The 22,977-nt window shown below is 44.2% G+C and overlaps 1 protein-coding gene across 1 annotated transcript in view; it reads left to right on the top strand.

The window, feature by feature from the left end:
- Positions 1 to 19,873, top strand: part of LOC144819607 (glycine N-acyltransferase-like protein 2) — a 68,403-nt gene extending 48,530 nt beyond the window's left edge. The window contains exons 3-5 of the mRNA XM_078677428.1: positions 3,391 to 3,517; positions 16,074 to 16,266; positions 19,426 to 19,873. Coding sequence (XP_078533554.1) covers positions 3,391 to 3,517; positions 16,074 to 16,266; positions 19,426 to 19,840 — 735 coding nt within the window. The 3' untranslated portion in view covers positions 19,841 to 19,873. The remainder of the gene's footprint in view (positions 1 to 3,390; positions 3,518 to 16,073; positions 16,267 to 19,425) is intronic.
- The last annotated feature ends 3,104 nt before the right edge of the window (positions 19,874 to 22,977 follow it).

Raw genomic sequence — 22,977 nt, 5'->3', positions numbered from 1 at the left:
CTGCTTTCTCCTCATCTGCTGCACTGATCGGTCTCTGACCTTTATAAACAAGAGGCATGTGAACTCGGCACAGAAGCCCGGCCCCACACACACTAGGCTATGCAACCTCTTCCTGCCCTTTCCCCCACTGTGATGGACAGCTCACTCGAGGGACCTCGGCGCCTATGGGCGCGGTGGCAAAGTTACAGACACACTGGGTCACTGGAGACAACTCTTCTGGGCCTTTACGCAGCTGTAGTGTACGAAAAGCACGATAAATTTACACAACGAGGTAGCACTTACTGCTTTCTCTTCATCTGCTGCGCTGATCGGTCTCTGACCTTTATAAACAAGAGGCATGTGAACTCGCACAGAAGCCCAGCCCCACACACACTAGGCTATGCAACCTCTTCCTGTCCTTTCCCCCACTGTGATGGACAGCTCACTCGAGGGACCTCGGCACCTATGGGCGCGGTGGCAAAGTTACAGACACACGGGGTCACTGGAGACAACTCTTTTGGGCCTTTACGCAGCTGTAGTGTAGGAAAAGCACGATACATTTACCCAACGAGGTAGCACTTACTGATTTCTCCTCATCTGCTGCTCTGATCGGTCTCTGACCTTTATAAACAAGAGGCATGTGAACTCGCACAGAAGCCCGGCCCTACATACACTAGGCTATGCAACCTCTTCCCGCCCTTTCCCCCACTGTGATGGACAGCTCACTCGAGGGACCTCGGCGACTATGGGCGCGGTGGCAAAGTTACAGACACACGGGGTCACTGGAGACAACTCTTCTGGGCCTTTATGCAGCTGTAGTGTAGGAAAAGCACGATACATTTACCCAACGAGGTAGCACTTACTGCTTTCTCCTCATCTGCTGTGCTGATCGGTCTCTGACCTTTATAAACAAGAGGCATGTGAACTCGGCACAGAAGCCCAGCCCCACACACACTAGGCCATGCAACCTCTTCCCGTCCTTTCCCCCACTGTGATGGACAGCTCACTCGAGGGACCTCGGCGCCTATGGGTGCGGTGGCAAAGTTACAGACACACGGGGTCACTGGAGACAACTCTTCTGGGCCTTTATGCAGCTGTATTGTTGGAAAAGCACAGTACATTTACCCAACGAGGTAGCACTTACTGATTAGCCAGTAGAAAGTACTCCAGTTGAGTATAGTGCAATTGCCAAAAAATCCACGATTTCGTGGGAAAATCCGCAAATTCGCGGATTTGTTTGCGAATTCGTGTGGATTCGCAAATTCGCAAAATTCGCCCATACTTAGCGACACTTACCATTGGCTCTGTAGTCCACGAAGTGCTTGTGATAGGCTCATAAGTAAAGTGGCACGTGACATGCTGTCACGTCTTTTCAAACGCTGCCTGTGTTTTTTAGATATATATATATATATATATAGTATCTGGCCTCTCATTGCGAGGTATGCCTTCTGCTGCACAATCTACACCATTGTTGTCATGTCCAAAAGATATGTTGCCTCCTCGATGGTGGGTGGTTTGTATTTGAGATTTGTTATTGCGGTTTTTAAATGGGTGCCCCACTAAACGTGCTCTACTTAACATGATATAATCAGCATTGTACTTTTGAACGCTCTATTGCTCCAATCCACTGGGGTGTTCTAAGAAGCGGTTGAGTCCTGATCGCTTCACCGCTTTTGCAAGCGAGTAAGGGTTGCTCCTAACAAGCAGTGGAGTTTAGGCCACTCTACTATTGTTTGAGAACGAGGAAAGTGTGGATTCCTACTACATTGGTACATCAAATACAGGTATCATTACTTAGGATCCCCCTTTATCCTGACACTGGACAGTAGAATAGAATTTACTGTTGTATCTGAGACATGATTAGGGCTCATGATGCGTCAATGACTGACAATATACACCATCTATAATTTGACTCTTTACTATTTAGCAGTTGGTTTTTATGATTTTCCCCGTAAATCAGTCCTAACAATCAGATGTAATTTTATATTCAAGTGGTTGGGGTATTGATGTGGTTTACAATTGAGTCACATGCTTCACCCACTTTTCTGTCCTTTGACAAATTGAATTGCAAATGACCTTTCATCGTTATAGGACTTAATGCCACCTTGAGTTTTGTGCAAAGGTAAAGTTGAGGCATGATACCGGATGGCTGTGGGTAAGCTCATGCATGTTTTTTGACAAGCACTAAGTTGGGTTGACGTTTTGGTTACTGATAGTCGTGGTAGCCCTGATTAAGTTCCTGGACCTTTCCGGTAACCGATATATGGTGAATGAGTGCTAAAATGTGTCTCACAAATTCAAGTTGATATCATTTTTAAAACATGTTGTTTCTTTCAGGTAAACTACCAGTGGATCCCTGACAAAGTGGACTTACACTTCAACCACTGGTTCTGTATTTTGCAATTTGTTTTTCTCACCTTTTTCGTATAATTTTCATTTACACATAACCTTGTAGAAGCTTCTATAAGGTCCTGAAGTTGCAATATGAAATATGTTGAGCTATTTTTAATTTTATGGCAAGTTGAATTCCCTCCTGTTCTAGCTTGGTTTTTAACCCTGGTCCAGGTACACCCTAATAAAGTCTATTGCATACTCTGGAGCAAGTTTTATTCTCACATCTACATTGCTCTGCACCCCTCATCACACTCAATTCATCTAAGGTATTTACTATACCTCTTATTAACCAAAAGCATCCCAGAGCTCCTCCCTCTCAGAGAGGGGGTGGTGCCTGCATTTTAACTAGGTTCCTAATGCGAGGATGTTACCCTATGAAGAAGCATGCCACCTTCGTTTGGTTGAGGGAAACCATCCTTTAAAAGGGACACTCCGGTAGCCATCTTCCTTTTCTTTTAGACCCAAGGGTTCTTTTGAGGCATTTGTTATTGAGTAGGGAAGTCAGCTACTCCAGGCCTTTAAACCTATACTGCCCCTCCCTGTGTTTTGTTTTTCTGGTAGCCCTAGAGAGTAAAGTCGGGTGGATTGTCTGATGGCAAACGTTTTATGTGAAATAACAAGATTTTTGTAATTACCAATAATAATATATATAACACAAAGAAAAGAAAAATACTGTAAATTAATTGAGCAAATAAGGATATCAATGACCATTTTGTGTCAATTGACATACACAAATATACCAGCATTTAAATACCTTTTAAGAGCAAATAATTACATACACTGGATGATGATTATTAACTGATTTTTCAAATGCTCTTTTTTCCCCTTAAGATTCATATTTAATTATTTAAATTGATCTCTCAAAGAGTTTCTTTGTGTGCTATATGGTGATCTTTTCTTCTTCACTATGGCATCTTCTGTTAACACACTCTCTGTCTTTCATCACATTGTTTTTTGCCATTGAATGACAGAGAACACATGGCTTTTGGTTTAATATTTTACACAATATATTTCTAGGACATGAAGGATGACTACGATCACTACAACAATACTTATTTCATCTACACCAGTGACCCACTAACCCTCAAAGAACTCCTTGAGAAGTCAAATGCAATTGACTGGTCTAAAATCCTCCAGATTCAAGGTAAGCATGAACGAAAGAGGAAACATTTGAAAAGAGTAAATGTTGATTATAATCTAGGGAACTACTAAGAGAAATAATCAACAAACAGATGTTTAGGGCCACTCATGGTAATGATGAAGCCTACACGCTGAAAGAAGCAACACATTGGACACACAATAAGCATTTTCTGCATGCTCATGTAGTTCAATCTTATTAGTTGGTATCCTTTCTTGACTACCATTAACGTTGTCTTTCTTTCCATGCATATCTTTTGTTCTCAATGATTTAACTGTTTGTAGCTGTAGTCATTTCCAGGCAGGTGTTTCCAGGCAGGTTGCTCCCCACGGTGCGCAGCTCCACCTGACTGCGCCCGTGCTCCTTGTCCAGCTGCTGCCTCTGCTCTGAGGGTGTTCAAGGCCCGCCTCCACCCGCAGGCTACCTCCTGCGCCTCATCCCTGGTGGCCAGTGGTAGGCCTTAGGTGTGTTTGTTGCCCGCTCGCATTTCCCCTTGTAACTGTGATTTTTGTATTAATTGTGTTTTTTCTGTTTCAGTGCTTGTTTTTGGCTGCCTTTTGCCTTTGCCTGTGCTTGTTCCTTCCTTTGTGCCCATTCCCTCACCGATCCCTCTTCCCGCCGCTGCATCCCCTGCAGCCCCGCCCCCCACCCCCATTGTACTGCTCCCCCCAGCTGCTCCTCCCTCCCACCCCCACCTCCCCTTCTTATGGCGGCCGCGGGCAGCGGCGCACCTAAGGCAAGCCCGTCTGCACCCGTCAGCGCCTGGACCGTGCCCAGCGCCAGAACCCCTGGACTCCAGAGACACCACGACACATGACTGCACTACGACGCCAGCATCCTCCATGCACTCAACCCAGGACGAGAACACACCTGCTACCGGGCCACCCCGAAGTGCAACCAAGGGCCCTTCACCTGTCGGAACTGCAGCTCCACCAGCATCCAGCCCGCCAAACCGTCTACCAAAGAACCCAACCACCTTCGATGCATCCTCCTCAACACCCGCTCCGCTCGCAAACACGCCATCGAACTCTGGGACCTCCTCGACTCAACCGCCCCTGACGTCGCCTTCCTGACGGAGACCCGGCTGAACACCACCTCAGCACCAGACATCGCCATAGCCATCCCAGAAGGCTATAAGATCTCCCGCAGAGACCGCACCAACAGAGTGGAAGGTGGAATCGCCATCGTCCACAAGAACATCATCAGAGTCTCGACCAACACAGACGACACCCTCAACACCGTCGAGCACCTGCACTTTCAGATCCACACCGACCCCAACACCACCCTCAGAGGAACCCTCGTCTAAGGCCCCCCCTGTACTCCGACCACAGTTCAGCGACTCCATCGCCGACTTCATCAGCACCCATGCCCTCGCCTCCACAGACTACATCCTCCTAGGGGACCTAAACTTCCACCTCAAGAACAACAACGATGCCAACTCCACCGCCCTGATCAACAACCTCGCCAACCTTGGACTCAGACAGCCCGTGACAACACCCACCCACGCAGCTGGACACACGCTTGACCCCATCTTCTCCGCAAGTCCCCACGTCTCCTTCAACCACACCACCGAACCCCACTGGACCGACCACAGATGTGCCCACTTCACCTTCAGGAAACCCACCACGCACCACCACACCAAACAGAGGCCACGCCACTGCTGGGGCAAGGTCACCGAAGACCAGCTGACCACCACCCTCACCCTGAGATCACCTGCAGACCCCACTGACCTTGACACCGCCGCCCTCAACCTCAAACAGTGGATCAACGACTGCGCCCACACCCTAGCTCCACTCAGGACCCCCGCTACCAACCACTCCAGCAAGAAAGCCACATGGTTCTCTGAAGAACTCCAGACCTCCAAGTGCACCTGTCGGAAACTGGAGAAGAACTAGCTCCACGAAAGTTCACCAGACAGCTACACAGCCCACAAGAACGCCACCCGCAGACACCACCAACTCATCGGGACTGCCAAGAGGACTGCATTCAAGGACTGCCTGGATAACAACGAACACAACAGCAAAGAGCTCTTCAACATCGTGAAAGAAATCTCCAACCCCAGATCCAACACCAACGACATTCCCCCATCTCAAGACCTGTGCGACTCGCTGGCCACCTTCTTCCACTGCAAGATCGCCGACATCCACGACAGCTTCGACACCACAACCCCCATGTCAACCGCCGAGCCCCCCACCCCTGCGACCACCATCCACACCAGCCACTTGATCTCCTGGTCCTAAGTCAGCGACGAAGACACCATCAAGACCATGAACTCCATCCACTCCGGATCCCCGTCCGACCCATGCCCACACCACGTCTTCAAAAAAGCTAGCACAGTCATCGCCTCCCCATCTCCGGAAAGCGATCAACATCTCCTTCGAGACAGCAACCTTCCCGGAGAGCTGGAAGCACGCCGAGATCAACGCCTTACTCACTCAAGAAACCCAAGGCAGACCCCAAGGACCTCAAGAACTTCCCTCCTATCTCCCTGCTCTCGTTCCTGGTGAAAGCCACAGAGAGAATCGTCAACAGACAACTGACCCGTTACCTCGAAGACAACAACATCCTGGACCCATCTCAGTCTGGCTTCTGCAGCAACCACAGCACCGAAACCGCCCTCATCGCCGCCACCGATGACATCAGAACCCTGATGGATAAAGGAGAAACAGCTGCCCTCATCCTTCTGGACCTATCAGCTGTCTTCGATACGGTCTGCCACCGCACCCTAAGAGCATGCCTCCACGACGCCGGAATCCAAGAGAAGGCTCTGGCCTGGACCACATCCTTCCTCTCCGGCAGAACCCAGAGCGTCCGCCTCCCACCCTTCCGCTCCAAGACCACCGAGATCATCTGTGGCGTACCACAAGGATCCTCACTCAGTCCGACGTTGTGCAATATCTACATGGCACCACTCGCCCACGTCGCCCGACAGCACAGTTTCAACATCATCTTCTATGCCGATGACATCCAGCTGATCATCTCCCTCTCACCGCCAAAGCCAACCTCCACATGGGAATGAAGGCTGTCGCCGAATGGATGAAGGACAGCAGGCTGAAGCTTAACTCTGACAAGACGGAGGTCCTCATCCTCGGCTCCACCCCCTCAACCTGGAACGACTCCTGGTGGCCTACCTCCCTGGGAACAGCTCCAGCACCCACCGACCACGCACGCAACCTAGGGTTCATCCTCGACTCCACCCTCTCCATGACCAAGCAGGTCAACGCCGTCTCCGCATCCTGCTTCAACACCCTCTGAATGCTCCGCAGGATCTTCAACTCGATCCCCTCCGAAATAAGAAAAACCGTCACCCAAGCCCTCGTTACCAGCAGGCAGGACTACGGAAATGCCCTCTACGCAGGAACAACAACCAAGCTCCTGAGACGGCTGCAACGCATCCAGAACGCCTCAGCATGACTGATCCTCGACATCCTCCGACGCAGCCACATCACCCCCCACCTGAGAGACCTACACTGGCTCCCCGTCAACAGGAAGATAACCTTCAAACTCCTCACCCACGCACACAAAGCCCTACACAACGCCGGACCAGCATACCTCAACAGACGACTAAGCTTCTACACCCCCACCCGCAGCCTCCGCTCAGCCTGCCTCACCCTCGCTACGGTCCCCCGCATCTTTAAAACGACCGCCGGCGGCAGATCCTTCTCCCACCTCGCCGCCAAAACCTGGAACACCCTCCCCACCAACCAACGACAGACCCAAGACCTACTGGCCTTCAGAAGACTTCTCAAGACCTGCCTCTTCGATCAGTAGCAGCTCCCCCCCCCCCCACAAACACCTTGAGACCCTCACGGGTATGTAGTGCACTTTACAAATTCCCTGATTGATTGATTGATTGATTGATAGCCTTGATCTTAATGGTCATTGTTTATTTTCAGAAAAATGGGCCTGGTAATTACTAATAGATCAATCTTATTCCACCCCAAACTCTTCCTATCCTCTCACTTTTTTACCTTTTGAGTGCAACACATCAGAATGAGACCCCTTTACCATTATGTTGGAGTGTGCCCAAACCTAAGAAAGGTAGGCCCTATACCTTGGTTGTAGGATTGTTGGTTGTCCGACACCTTCCTTATTACTAAGGCTTTCCCTTTCCTTGGAGTATTATTGTACATTGTTTTACTATTCTGGTCTCCAGCCAGTGAGACAGAAAATGAAGAAATATATGCAGTGGATAGATCTGATCATTTTGTCTTCAGCTAGTTAACGGAGTCTATATGCCTCAACTGTTTTTTAGCATATTAAGTAAAGTGGGACTGTCCTTAGTGCATTCTTAATTGGTATCAACTTAATGGAACAAAAGAAGGAAGAAAGATGTATCCCCTCATTGGTTACCAATACTGTAGAAATACACCCCTTGCTAATGCCTACAAAACTAGTCACCAGCTGATATCATTCTAAATTAGAATTTTCATCTTGGGGGCCACCTGCAGAACTTCCCACAGTACCTCTATCATTAAGAAGATTCTCCAGATTCTTTGGTTCTGTTAGTGTCTGTGGATCAGTTTCACACCATATTTAGAAATGGTGGATATTCTACAACTAGTGGGCACAGACATGTACCCAGGGGTCCTTTAGTTGCTCGGAAAACATTCCTGGTCAAGGTACATACAATTTGTTATACATCAACTGGCTGAGTCCTCCTCCATCCAGATTGAAATTCAACACATTATCTTGTCCTTTCATCTGTCCTTCCAGCCCTGTATCCATAGTAGCTATACTTTGTCATTTATATAAAAAATGCTTGCCTCTTAAGGCCATGATCGCACCTGTTCCCATACAGGCTGGTTTATTTAGTAGAAATCACCATATTTTCTGCCTTGCTATCCTGCCTAGTCTTTTGTTAATCAAAATGACGTGTTTCCTTCTATCAATGAACATCCCTGGAGTACAGAGGCATATTAAAGAGTTTTTGGAATAATTGATTACCAATGCTCTTATTATGTTTCATGTAAATATATTCTCTCTAATGGTGAACTTTATTCATTTTTTATAGGCGTACATTTTTCTTTTAGCTGTCTGAGTGCATTTATCTTAACATTGATTACAAATTAAAATACATTTATCTTCTGAGAATATGTGCAACCTGATTTCTTGAATATCACATTAAACATCAGCCCCTGAAATTGGGTTATTTGCGTGTTCAGATCAATTGAAAGGATGTTTTTAGATATATTTGTAACTTAACACTGCTCAAGCACAGCAATAGTTTCATCAATGGCTCTAAATGCATATTCAGATTTATAGTAACAATATTGTTAGATATATTAATAACTTTTAACCCCTCAAACACAGCCAGTGTATTATCAATTTCAGGAGTTTCGGGAAGGAGTAGATTGTTTTCGATGTGTCCCAAAGGCCAAAGAGGGTGACCTTGGCACACCATCTTGTGATTCAGGGCATATCACTTAACCTCCCCGTGCCCACAAAAATGTGTAATGTAATCTGGTGCAGGTGTATATTTCTTTAATGTACTTGGTCCAAGTTTTTGCGATACAAAACTGCAAAAAAGTACCAAATGTAACACTATTCTATTAAAGTTGAACCAAATGCCTGCTTGTTGGAAAGTGGTTTATTAGTGGGGGTATGTAGGTACCTACCACTAGTAATTAGGCCACAATCACAATAAAAGGTCCAGTCAAGGTCCCAATAAATTACTCCCTTGCTCAACTTTTAGTAGCTGGCAATGAGCAGGCAGGCTTAATTTGGGAGACAGGTTTGTAAAGCATTTAAAAATAGGGAACTTGAGATGTGAATTTTGAAAGAATAAAAGTAAAACTAGAACTTAGATGCAAATAGCGCTCAAAGGGTTAAAAAATGGTCATGCTGGACAGGCATACAGTCAAGAGGTTAGGCCACCCATGATGTAACACTTTTACACTTACTTTCAGAAGTGTTACTTGATACAGGAAAAGGGTCAACAGCCCCAGCCAAGGATTCAGATGATCTAGTTTGCCTCTTGGGGTCTGGGACTACAACTCCCACAATACACCTGGTCAACTTATGGAGCTCTTGGCAAATGTTTCTCCAAACTTCTGGAAATTCTTCCTGAATTTCTTCATGTTGGTTGAAAGTGTCCAAAACACCAATCCAAGGGACTAGAAGCTCTGAGATTGTCCTTGGGATGTTGGGACTACGTTTGCCACAATGCACTTGGTCAAATCCTTAAAAATTCCCTGGAAACAGTCCCACTGGGTTCTTCTTGGTGGAGATGATGCAGGGGGAGCTATTTCAACCTATTGCTTTCAGGGAGTCCACTCCTTTACTTGTTGAAGCAAAGCAAAGTGTTTAGGACTGTAGTTCCAAGTGTGCAGCAGGTGCAGGCATTCAGAGTTCAATCCTTTGGGTGCAGTCTAAGGTTCCAGGATTCTTTTTGTAGTTACAGACAAGGATCTCTTGGAGCAATTTTGTACCTGTTGCTTTCAGGGTGCCCCTCCTCAATCCTTCTGAAGCAAGGCAAAGTCCCTAGGGCTGTAATTCCAAAGTTTGCAGAAGGTGCAGTTCATATAAGTACAGTCCTCTCAGCAAGAAATATTTTTCAAAATCCCGTGAATTTCGAGGTATCTTAATGCTGATATGCTATCACTGATCATGTAGAAGTGGTGGCTTACGCTGGAGACAAAGAGCCAGGTATTCAATGATTGTCTAAAATACAGCCCATTTGTTTGAAACCTCAATGAAAAAGGCATGGATTTCCATAGCTTTCAAGCTAGATAGAAGAAATGTCTGCCGCCCCAATTCACCTTGGTTACCTTAGGATTAGCCACCAACCTGGCGGTTGTTGATCTTAAATCACATTGAGGGATGTGCCACCCAAGGGACTTCTGGAAAATAGAAAGTCCAGATCCCAGCAAAGCCTTATGTACAATGCATAAGGCCTTGAAATGTACCCTATCCCGAACAGGCAACCAGTGGAGGTCTCTGATTCTCTTTGATATGGAACTGAATTTTGTCATTTTTAAGAGTAAGCAAGCTGTAAAATTCTGCAGAGACTGAAACTTTGATTACAGATGCTTATGCATTCCAAATTAAAGAGAATTATAATAGCCTATCTGTGATAGAATCAAGGCAAATATTACAAATGTTTGCAAATCTGATAGAATGAATGGAATTATCTTTTTAGTATTTCATAAGTCAAAAACATGAAGATGTAATGTGATTGATCTGTTCTGAAAAACAAAGTTGGTCATTGAATAAGACTCCAAGATTTTTCACTTTTTGAACTGGAGCTGGACAGAGACCTCAAACAGGCGGCCACCAAGAATCATTCCAAGAAGAGATGTCATTTTCAAAGAGTGTCGCCTCTGTTTCCTTAGTATTCAACTTGAGACAGTTTTCCTGCATCCAGCTTGTGATGTGTGCCAGACAGTTGTTAAATTATTTGGTCACAACGTCTACCTCAGATGTAATTGATACCAATCTCTGCATATTTTCAGCATAGAATATTGCAGGAAAACCGTGTGATCAAACGAGTGGTGCGAAGGGGGGTGACATAGATGATAAATAATGTAGGGGATAATGATGATCCCTGAGGCACCCCACAAGGAAGAGAGAAAGAGTTGGAGATATGCCCTTTAAACACTACAGTCTGTTCTCTATTTCGTGGAAAAGAATAGAGTAAGGTTAGAGCTGCACCCTTAATCCCCAGTTACTCCAGTCAGTTGACAAGCACTTGATGGTTAACCATGCCAAAGTGGCTGAGAGATCCAGCAAGATGAGTGCAGCTCTCCCTCCCTTATCCACCTGCATTTGAATCTCCTCAGAAGCTGCAATTAATGCTGATTTTATACAGTTCTGGGGCCTAAAGCTGTGTTGCGATGGATTCAAAAGATCACTTGCTTCCCAAAAGGCAATCAGATCTTCATTACAGCTTTTTAAAAGATATTTGTAGGACGCGGTAGGCAAAATATAGGCCGGTAATTCTTGACCTCTGCAGGATCTTGGGATTTTTTTTTTCAGATGGGGAATTCCAATGTTTTTTTTCATGCTGTTGGAAAGTGCCCTGAGCAAAGTACTTTATTTAAATGTATGAAAAGATTAGCCACAATTGTGCGGGGAACATTCGGTGGACACATACTCATAGGGGAACCCGATTTAGTTGTTTCCAGCATTCTTGTTACTCTTTCCTCCGTTAAAGACTAGACATTGACGAAACCATTCCATGACTCATTAGGAATATCATCTGGCTCCACAAAAAAGCATCAACCAAGTGATTTACATTCTGATTAGCAAAAAACTACTCATAAACATGTATTTTCATATGAAAGAATTACACAAGTTTATTACAAAATTCTTATATGGCACAAACTGTTTATTCTAATCAAAATTTGAAAGCGCAGTGACCGTTTTGAAGAGTTCTCTAGTAGAATTTCTAGCCAAGCCAATTTTCTCTGTAAAAAATGTTGTTTTTTCTGAAACAATTGCTGTTTTTTACACCTCAATACCTAGTTTATATTTCTCTTTCTCTTCTATACTATAGTTTTACCTTTATTTCCTTCCTTCCACCCTGCATTTCATCTTGAGTTTTCCTAGTTCAAAGGAATACCATGGGGCTGATAGATTTTGTCTTATAGCCAATTCTTGTTTTTTCAAGGCAAGCTGAGTGACCGCAGGGTCATACCAGTTAGAAAAGGTGCAGACCAGGGGTTTTAGCCGGGCAGTTTTTCTTCTCTTAATTGTTTCAAGCAGGGATCTGAGTTGCCATCCAGCTCTCCCATATTTATTCAGTGTTCCTGAGTGTCAAGCAGGGGACCGATGGGATGCAGGGTGCCAACCTCAGGTATGACCACTTCCAACATAGGGGCCAATTCCGATCCTGGAAAAACGCTGTACAAATCGTGGTATGGAGAATTTTCCCCATACAACTCGTACTTGTAAGGAGGCCCCTACAACCTAGGAAGTACGATCTGTACAAATAGACGCACTCCATACAAATTGTAAAAAAGACCATACAACTCGTATTTACAAGCGATTCCGATTCGGATTGCTCTGTACGCGACGTTCCCATGTATTCCCGGCAGCAGTTTACAACCCAGCAAGTACGATTCGTACAAACGGCACTCCGTACGGCTCTTTTTTCACAAGAGCCAAAAAGTGCCGGAAAAACCTTGTACGCCCCGAAAACAGTAAGAGACAGACCCCCCCATGTACGCGTCGTACACCCCATGAATACAGGGGTACGGTGCGTATGGATGACACGTAAAGTGGGGTACGGTGCGTACATATGCGATGAAGGGGTACTGGTCGTGTACGCACCGTACAAGCACCGTACCCCAAAATCGCGTATGTACGCACCGTACCCCGAAATCGGCTGTGTACGCACCGTAACCCAAAATCGCGTATGTACGCACCGTACCCCAAAATCGCGTATGTACGCACCGTACCCCAAAATCACGTATGTACGGTGCGTACATGCGCGATGTTGGGGTACGCACCATACACACGCCTCGCATGTGGGGGGACCCTTGTATGCCTCATACTCCTATACGACCCGTACCCCGGTATGAGTCGTACCCCCAGAACGAGTCATACCAGGGTACGAGGCGTATAGGGGTTCGCTTCGTTGCCCGGTACGAGTCATTCCCCGTATACAGGCCATTTTCCATACAAATTGCATGCTGACAACCCAGTACGAATCTTACTTGATGGGTTGGACAGCCTTTTTTACAAATTGTATGGTCTTTTTTACAAGTCCGTGTCATACAGCTTTTCCCGGTCCGATTTGTAAGGATCGGGCCGATCTGTAGGTATTTTTTCCATACGAATCGTACTACACGGGTTGGAAGGGACTTTTACAATTTGTATGGAAAAAATACGAATCCTATTTGTATGAAAAATAAAAATCCAGGATCAGAATCGGCCCCAAAGTGTGGCATATTCTTGTCCCAGAAAGCACTATTCTTCCAAAATCCTTTCCTGGAGAGTTAACTGTGGCCAAGCCAACCCACTGGTGTGGCTAGGTTTCCCTATCTCTCCCCTTCCAGCCCCTTCACTAATGTAATTACTGGGGCTCCTGTCTGGCTGGGACTCAGGATGTGGGGGTGAGCCTGTGATGTCCTAAACTGCCATTCTCCATTTGAAGACCAGTTTGGTTTCTCCACCCCATTCCTGCCTTGTGTTCTGCAGCTTGCAGTCCTCCTCACACAGTAAATTCTTTGTCTCTAGTCAGGCCAATTCACACCTCATTTAGACAGCTTAGTCGGCCTGGCAGGGGTTGGCCAATCAGGAGACAGCAGCTGGAAGGATGGATTTTGGCTTACAGAAAAGAAAGTTCTATAACTTATTTTACGGGGATAGTTATAATAAATCAGTGGCAAGTTTTTGGATTGATTCTATCATTTTGATACGTTGTAGTAACTTTTTGGCTTCTTTCTTTCAATGTGATATTTGATAAAGTATTCCCATGTTAGCCTATGGAGCTATTGGGCTACAATAATGAAAAACAAAATTGGCAGTTTTTCCCTCACCAGGGTGTATAAAACATCTTTTATAATGTCCCAGCTTATAGTTATAAATCACACTACCCCGGGGTTACTAGGGGAGACCATAGGGGTGACATATGTGAAAATAGGGTAATTTGAGAATTTGGAAGTACCTTTAATTCTAAAGTTGAGTGTGCATATAATTTATGGGGAGAAGCAGCCTGCAAGGCGGCTGGCTTTCAAAATGACAACAGTATCCACAGTAGTGCACATATAGGCTCATTGAATCTACTGGCCCTTTAGACCTACATGCCCTATCGTATACTAGAGACTATAGGTATTTTGTCAGTACCAATTGCAATTATATCAAATTACCTTGTACTTTAAATCAGAGCACTGGGTCTGGTTAGCAGATCAAAAGTCACAATCAGAGTCAGAAAAACTAGCATCTAGTTGTCAAAATGGGGGCAAACGGTAGCGGGACACTGCAAACATGTCCTGGTTTCTAACAATGCCATTGTTTATAAAATGTCCAAATTAGCTTGCTCCATTTGAGTAGGATATTTCCATTCTGCCCTCGGTTTCTGAAATGGAGAAAGACAGATCGCAGGCCTTATGTGAATGAGATTCCATTCCACCTTCATTGGTCCATGCCTAATCTTCTTCTCCTTGGCAAAGAAGTAATTATTTGGAAGTTGAAAGTTCTTCCTTGACCAGTTGTAAAATAATATACATTGGATCCTACTGTTTTCATGTATATGTTTGTGAAATGAGGAAGCCTCTCTGAACTGCTCTAAAGCATGTTTTTTTTAAACTCTGGAATTGAGGCCTGGTAAGGCTCGCACACTTTCCATGGCCCACAAAACAACCTGCAAGCAGTAGGATACCTCTCCATTAATGGCTGGGTAGTACTTAAGAACATGAGTGTGCTCATAGTTGCCCCACTTCTTTACAAATTGCTCACTGAAAAATAGGTCTTGGGCGTCTTCATTAATTTCAATAGAAGCCATGACAACCTTTCTGGATCTAGTTTCATAGACCTATTGTGTGTTCTATATAGTTTTAAATGAACCAATGTGCATGCATCAGGTTGGGCATAGCTTCTTATTTCCTCTGCAGCCACCAGGTTCCACCACGTCTCCTTCAAGGCGTCAAAAAGATTGGTATAAGGATCTTTATTGTTTGGAATTATGTTACAACTGCTCTTAAGAAAACAATCAGAGCTCCTGAGAGATTATTTCCTCCAAACACACAATTTCCAGATCAGGGTTTGTTTAAGTGCTTCGATTTGATATCCATATTGCACATCAAATGTTTCCAGCTTTTGGGTCATTCCACCCACTATGTTGTTTTCCATACCGTTGTTGGAGAGAGGTCTACAAAGTCTTCCATAGTTTAAGCTGAAGTTGTTGGCACATTCCTTGTTTTGGAGTAGCTTGTCCCAGCTTCTGTGCCAAAATATTCCGCTAGAATTCGGACGGTTCATTATGACACCCTTCACAATGTTGGTAACTCATTTTTCACAAGAGAGCAATCAAAAGAATAAACGTGTCACTAGTTTAACCCATGCACATTTTTTAGACGTTCCTTAAAGTTCCCTCATGATGATCCCACCTTGTATGTAAACTCATTGACTGATACAAATTTACAGCAGATAAAATGCAGTCTCCGACACCCACAGCATGTACCTCCCCTCAGTAGACCACATGTCCTCAATAATAGGTTTCTTTAAAACTGTTATTCCCTGTTATGCCTTCTGAAGGGGCAAGTTCTCTCTTGTAAACAACTGGATTAAAGGCACTCCCCTACCCCACTGATACAACTGACAGCTGGATCAGAGGTCAGTCGAGTGTACAGAATGGTCAAACTTAGAAAATAGTCAATCATCTTTAAGATATGTGATAAGAGAGCTGCAGTTCTATATAGGGTGTTAGAAATTGCAAATGTGGAGAGTTCCACAAAACAAATGCTTTATGGTAGCAGTGAGAGTGGCAGCTCACTTTTGTGAGTTAGCCATTGAACCAGATTAGTACGGAATATCATATGCATGCATTTATTTTCTGCATCCAAACATGAATACTGTTATTTCTTGCTTTTTTCATTCTGCTTTCATCCTGTAACAGGGCTTCAGGCCTCCATTGGTGAAATTATATCCAGCATCTCAGCAAGAAAGTCATTCACGAGTGAGATCACTCGCACTGTCCTTTATGTGAAGGACATGGGGATAGCAGATGCCTGTGGGACAGCTCCTACGAATGCCTCAGCCCTAGAGACAGATCCTTTGTTCGCCACTGTGGTGAAAGCAACACAACAAAGGTACTTTCATAGATGAGTTCAATATCAAATATGCGGGCAGGATGGCACAGTGGATTACATGCTCATCATTTAGATATACAGTTATCTGCACGTCATACATTTAAATCCCAGCAAGTCTGACTCAAACGTCCATCCTTAAAGGTTGGTAAATTAAATACAAGTGAACTGGGAAATAGTAACACCATTATTTACAGCACTTAGAAAAGGCATGATTTTGGAAGACAGCGTTGTATGTAATAAGAATTTTTTTTTTTGTTTATTAATCTAAAAAATAAATGTAATTATGCTATTCATAGAATTAAAGAAAAGCCCCTGGGATTTGTATATAGATTTTTGGGGCACTAAAGCAGCAAGATATTTTATATATATATTTAACCCAATCTGTTTTTTGATGCCTCCCTAATCGAAAATCTCCCCTTTTCAGTGGATGTCTTAGAAAAATAGATCACACGGCAGAACACTGCATTGCATACATATCCTCTTTCAGCCTCAGTATAATATGTGACATATGAAAGAAGCACGTGTATTGTTTAGGCTCATTCATGTTGTTTAATATACACAGTTTGGCATAAAAATTCAGTATGATAATGTTGTCAGGCCATATAGCATCTTCAGTATCATCATGATAACCTATCACCATTCTCATCAATAGACGCCTCAGTTGACCTCAAAACCATTAAGGCTAGTGGAACTATCAGATTCAGTCACAGTGGTGCTGTTACAGTCACCATTACGGTCATCACCCACCCACAGCAATCTGCAGCAAAAGGAGTCTTAGGCATAGAAGTACATTTCTTTTGACATGTTTTATTTACACTGACCATCAAAAAAGACATTTCTGTTGATTAACTAAATTGCCAGGATGAGCAAAAGTGACACAATTTGACCGCAATTACATCAGTAGGGGCATGCTTTCTCTCACAACCTGCCTATATTGACTGCTAAGGAGCTATGGGAAGGAAGTGAGAACTGCAGAAAATATACAGGGATCCTGAATCAATGTTCAATGTATGTGTTTATAGCATCCTTTATCACCCCCATACAAACTGAAGCAAGAGCAATAAAACACACGAAAGGTAATAAGGGGAAAGCTTGGAAACAGTCTAACCACTGGCAATCTTTTCAGGTAACATTTCAATTCATCCTTTTTCACCCACTGTGCTACTCCAGACAGAGACCCACCTTTAGGCAAATCAGTACTAACTTTGCTCCTCCTTGGAACAGTCCATCCCAAACTGATATTTTTGGCTCCGTCTTGAAGAGTACACAATGAACCCCTAAGCGAGGGTAGCCTTGTCAGGCTCCTTCAGTGATGTGTAGCTTGGATTCTTAGGCACATCAAGCAAAGGACCCACGTCTGGGAGGAATGCTTGCAAATAGTCTATGGGTCCCATGTTCACTGTGTTACTGGAACCAAGCAGAACCCAAATGAAGAGGTCCAACTAGGCCAAAACTGGTCTTCAGTTCCTTATGTTCTGGTTCAGAGTGGACCTCGCTTGGTAGTTCAGGCTGAGCTGTTTCTAATGGAGCAGGGCCAAGGCTGTATAGCATATGGCTGGGTGTAATTCGAGGTAGCATAGCGAATAAAACAACAGTAGTTGTGAAGCTAACTCCAGCAATTGCCAGTGGTTAGACTATTTGCATTCCTCCCATCATTTTCTGAGTGTCTGAAGCAAGGGCAACCCCTAGGGTAACATAATGCAATTGTCATACATAAGACAATTATGATGCAGTTAGTCAATTACCGACTTGGTACACTGGATAGCAAATTGGGGTTTGGGAGTCTTTTGTCATTGTTACCACATATAATTGCTGTACTAGTGTTATCTGTTCCAGTGTATTTTCATTTCATATCAAAGGAGAACGTGGGGGGTTCTGAAAAAGGTGTGAATTGCAAAACAGATTACTTCAAAGCCTCTTGTATAGGAGCACTGGAGAAACCTTTATCTCCGCTCCACACTTGAACAGACAACACTGAGATCTGTATTACGTACAGTGCCCTGGAGGTACAACTGACATTTTATTGCACATCCGGGGCACTGTAGTACTATAAGAGGGGGCACAAATGCTTGTGCGGCCTCTTCCATATTATAGATAGCACCAGCACACAAGCAGCGCTGGTGCTATCTTAAGAGGGCATTCCTTAATTTGTATGGGGGCACAACCCTATGTAAATGAGGGAAATACGTTGCCTCTGCAACTGCACCGTATTTTGGATGCGTAGCCTAGGCAAAAAAATTCTCAGGAAGAGCACAGTGAGTCACAAAAAAGTGGTGTCCTGTCTGTGTGTCCCCTTAGGGCATACCTCTGGAGGAGGGAAGGGGGCACCCATGGACCCCCCAGACACCCCCCTGCATGCAAGTGCAGTCATTCACTGCACCACCTCCAAGGGGGATCTTTGTCTTCCCTTTGAAGGATAGGTGGGTCCGCTTGCACAACAAAAGATGAAGCGGCTGCTTGAAACAGCTGTTCTGCCTTTCCCTAATGTGCTACCCCCAGGGTTGCGTGAGTTTGTGGCTGCCCGGGGGTCAGCACACTATAAGTAATAGACACAATGTCCCTGTTTGCTCGGGGCTCACTAATTATGAGATGTTGCACAGTGCAAACAGGGACAGTGCACTGTATTTGTCATACGGCCCTAGAAAGGCAAACCTTGGGGTGTGGGAATTGGGGTCAGATACTGCCAACTCGCATTTAGCAGTCTAGAAAACCAAGCAGATGACGCTACACTAGTATGTTGTATCAAAAGCAAGTCTAAGGGAAGATATAGTAGCCCTGGCTAAAATTAATTGACATCTGTGGACAAAACCCGTTGCGGTCATAGAAAGATTTACTTTATCAGGGAAAGTTCATTTTCAGAGTTATTTCAAACAGACTTCTTGTACCCAAGTGACAAACTGACTTGGCAGGTTAGAACATAATTTCTCCTCTGCTCTCGACTTTAATTAATTCATCTTGATTCTCACATACAATTCCTCAATAAAGGAAACTATTGCTGTCATGAAATTGTGCCATGTGAAGACAGTCATGAGGACTGTGTTTCCCATTGTTCTTCAAGGTGAAATCTTTGCTGCTGCAGTCTTGGGTTGAAACTGTACACTTTTCAATCAAGAAATGTCTCAATTGTTCCAGTAAACGCTATTATTTCTTTTACTTCAGTGGTGGTACGTCATCGTTTCCAGTTTCCCAGCTAAATATGTCCCATGCACAACTGGTGAATGAAAACTGGGCCTTTGGAGGCAATGAGAGAAGCCTGAGCTACATCCGGCGCTGCATTGAGCATTTCCCCAGCATCTGCGCTCTGGGACCGAATGGGCAGCCCGTCTCGTGGTCTTTGATGGAACAGTCGTGTGAGATTCGGATGGGCTTCACTGTTCCTGAGTTCCGCCGGGCAGGCCTATCCAAGCAGCTGTTGATCACTTTGACTGACCTTCTTCAACGAAGAAACGTTCCATTCTATCTGCATGTGGCCGAGGAGAACACAAGGGCTAAAGGGGTGCCACTGAGTGTAGGGTTAAGTGAATCTTGCTTCTGGTATCAATGGAAGTGTAGCCCAATTAAACGTTCCAAGTAACATGAAAGGTAAACAGATACGTTTGTATATGATGTTGTTAACTTAGGCCTGGAAATTTGAGATATATGTCAAATTACAAATATGAATTACAATACTAATATTCATTTTTTGGTCTTCCTGCGAGTCACATTTATAAATATGAAAGGAGTTCATGCCAATTATCCATAAAAGAATTCCGCTTCTTGAGGCTTTCAATTCCTTATCTTTTCTTCTCTTTCAATCCTTACTTTGAGTTCCCTCTGCAGTGGTTAGTTTGTAAAAAATTAAGTGCTAGGACCCAAGCAGGTCATAGTAGTCCACTGCAGCTGGCATCGCCAACAGCCCTGGCACTGCTGCTGAATGCCAGTAACAGCATTATGTATATGCTAAATTTATCATTTTTAAATAAACATATGTGAAAGTAAGGCACTCAACACTACAAGGTAATCTTTTTAATCTTTCGTTTTAATTCAAGTTCTTCACACTCACCCCAACAAGCACACTGCACCGTGGCTTCACTCTACAAGATCTCCAACTCCTAATCTTTTGAATCTAAAGATTATTAGAACCACTGGTTTACCCAGCAACAGGCCAGGCCATGCCCAATGTTCTATGTTAAATCAAAAGGTACCACACATACATTCCCCTCTTAACAAAACACAACATTATTTCTTCTTTACAAAAAAAATTCAAAATATACATATTTACTTTATTTGACAAATTCCTTCAAGTAAGCCAGTTCGGTGATGGTTGTCATACTTCTTCTTGGACCCTTATGATTTCCTCTACCTTTGCTGCCTTCTGAGCTAACTTCCTTATTACCATCCAGCTCCACCATGTTCAATTTTGCAACTCTGTTCAAATTCTATATTTTATAGTCATCTGTTTGACCGCATTAGTAAATAGTTTAATAACTTTCATGGACTTGCTAAATTTTGAAGCACCAGATTGGACTGGAAGTCGAAGTCCTGCCCAGTCTCCAACCTTTTACAAAAAAGGGGGAGTGTGGCCCATTCGGACATGAGTGGGGTACGGGCCCATATACTTTATAAAAAACAGAGGAACCCACACTCAAAATCTTTCACACCATTCTGGTTCGGGATGAAGAAGATAAACAAAACTTAATATATTTATCTCGGCAATTAGTTATGCCGTTTTATTCAACAATTCTATCAACAATAGAAAACAATTTGCGTCAAGAGAAGTATCAATGTCTTGAACTTACTGACCAAAAACGTACAACTGAGCAACCAAATCAAAAAATTACGTGAATGCACAAACATGTGGAGAGACATACATATGAATTGAAGATTCAAATCAAAAACTGCATAATTGCACAAAAATTTGACAAAACAAACATTTAAATTGTGAAGAACATGTGACTAATATGCAATACAAAAATAAGTGCAAAGGGAATATTCATGACATTATCAAACGATATTGAAAAATATTTGACCAAAATGAAGCCTTTTAATGAGCTTCCATATAACAAAACAACCTCTCGGTAGGTCCGTCCGCCGCTGATCCGCGAGGTGTAGCCTGCAATTTGGTGGCGGTGTCTGCAAGACACCGTCAGCCAAATTAGGAAGCATGTGTAAACATGCTTTTCCGTGGCGGTTTTTCCGCCGTGGAAAAGCATGTGGACCTTTGCTCTGGGGGGCCCTTGTGGGCCCCCAGGGTGAAGGGGGGTGGGGGTGCACATAGGGGGTACCTATGGTACCCCCCTGAATTTGCATGCACAAAGCGGCTGGCACCGCGCGGTGCCTGCCGCGTTGTGCATGCAAATGCAATGCATGCATTTTTAACATTGCGGCGGGTGCTGCATGAATCAGCACCCGCCGCAATGTTAAAGATACAGGATGTGACCGCCAGGGTGGCGGTCACATCCTAATTGCACCGGAGGGACCGCCGCTGCCCATGCGGACGGTCCCTCCACCTCGGGGGTGGCGGACGGACGCAAGTCCGTCCGCCATCCTAATAGGCCCCTTAATTTGATTTAATCCTCACACAGCTCACTGTCCAAAATTCCACTTTTCTCCTCACCAGAAAAATCTCTGCAACACATGTGAAATAGGTAACTTGCCAAAATATATTCTTAACATGTGGAACACACATCATACCAAAATTGAATTCTTGCACCACAATTACACAAATGTGCATATTCTAGTGGATACCACAATGATGCCCTTGAATATAAATATATCTTTCAAGGTTTTATGATCAGTTTTAATCACAAATTTGGTCCCCCATAAAAATTTTCTTAGCTTCCCCACTACCTAGAACACTCCCAACGCTTCCTTCTCAACAACTGAGTAATTACTTTCTGCCCCTCTCAAGCTTCTAGACACAATTAAAATAGTTTTTTCTTCACCATCAGCCACTTGCAGAAAAACAGCACCCAAACCTTTCGAGGTAGCATCCGTCATCAGTACTGTCTCCTGCCCTTGTTAAAAACTGGACAAACTGGGAGCACTCTTCGCCTTTGTCTTAATTGCCACAATTTATTTTTGGCAGTCCTCATTCCATCTAAATTCCACCCCTTTTTTGGGCAGTTCTCTTATGTTAAATATTCTTCTCTGCAAAACCTACTATAAATTTACTGGAGAACTCAGTTGTTCCAAGAAATTTAATCAGCTCTTTTTTTCAGGTTTTGCATACTACTAATAGCAGTCACCAGCTCTTCCCTGCTTGGAGGTATCTAATGACCTAAGTAATCTATACCGTCCACATAAAATTTATATTTGCTTATTTGAGCGAGAGACTACAAGCATCCAACCTGGCAAGAACAGCAGGCAATCTCTCCTCATGCTCTGTTACCGGGCCACCAAACACTAATAAATTGTCCTAATATATCTTGCGCCCAGATACACCTCTTAAGATGTCTATACATCACCCTTTGAAGCAAGGCAGAAGCCGAGACAAACCTGAAAGGCATCTTAACATACTTGAACATACCAAACAGGGTAACAAAAGATGGCAGATCCTGAGACAAGGGGTGCAATTGTATCTGTCGGTAAGGGGACGTCAAGTCTAGAGAGTAAAAATACTTCTCACTCCCAATTAAGCTCAGCATCTCTGTTATATTGGGTAGAGGGTACCTATCCACTATGAAACATTTATTTAATTCCGATAATCAATGCACAATCTCCCCTCTCCAT

This window comes from Lissotriton helveticus, chromosome 2_1 (genome assembly GCF_964261635.1).
Source record: "Lissotriton helveticus chromosome 2_1, aLisHel1.1, whole genome shotgun sequence".
NCBI classification, from domain to species: Eukaryota; Metazoa; Chordata; class Amphibia; order Caudata; family Salamandridae; genus Lissotriton; species Lissotriton helveticus.
Note: the sequence above shows the minus strand (reverse complement) of the source record. Positions and strands in the feature narration are given on the sequence as shown.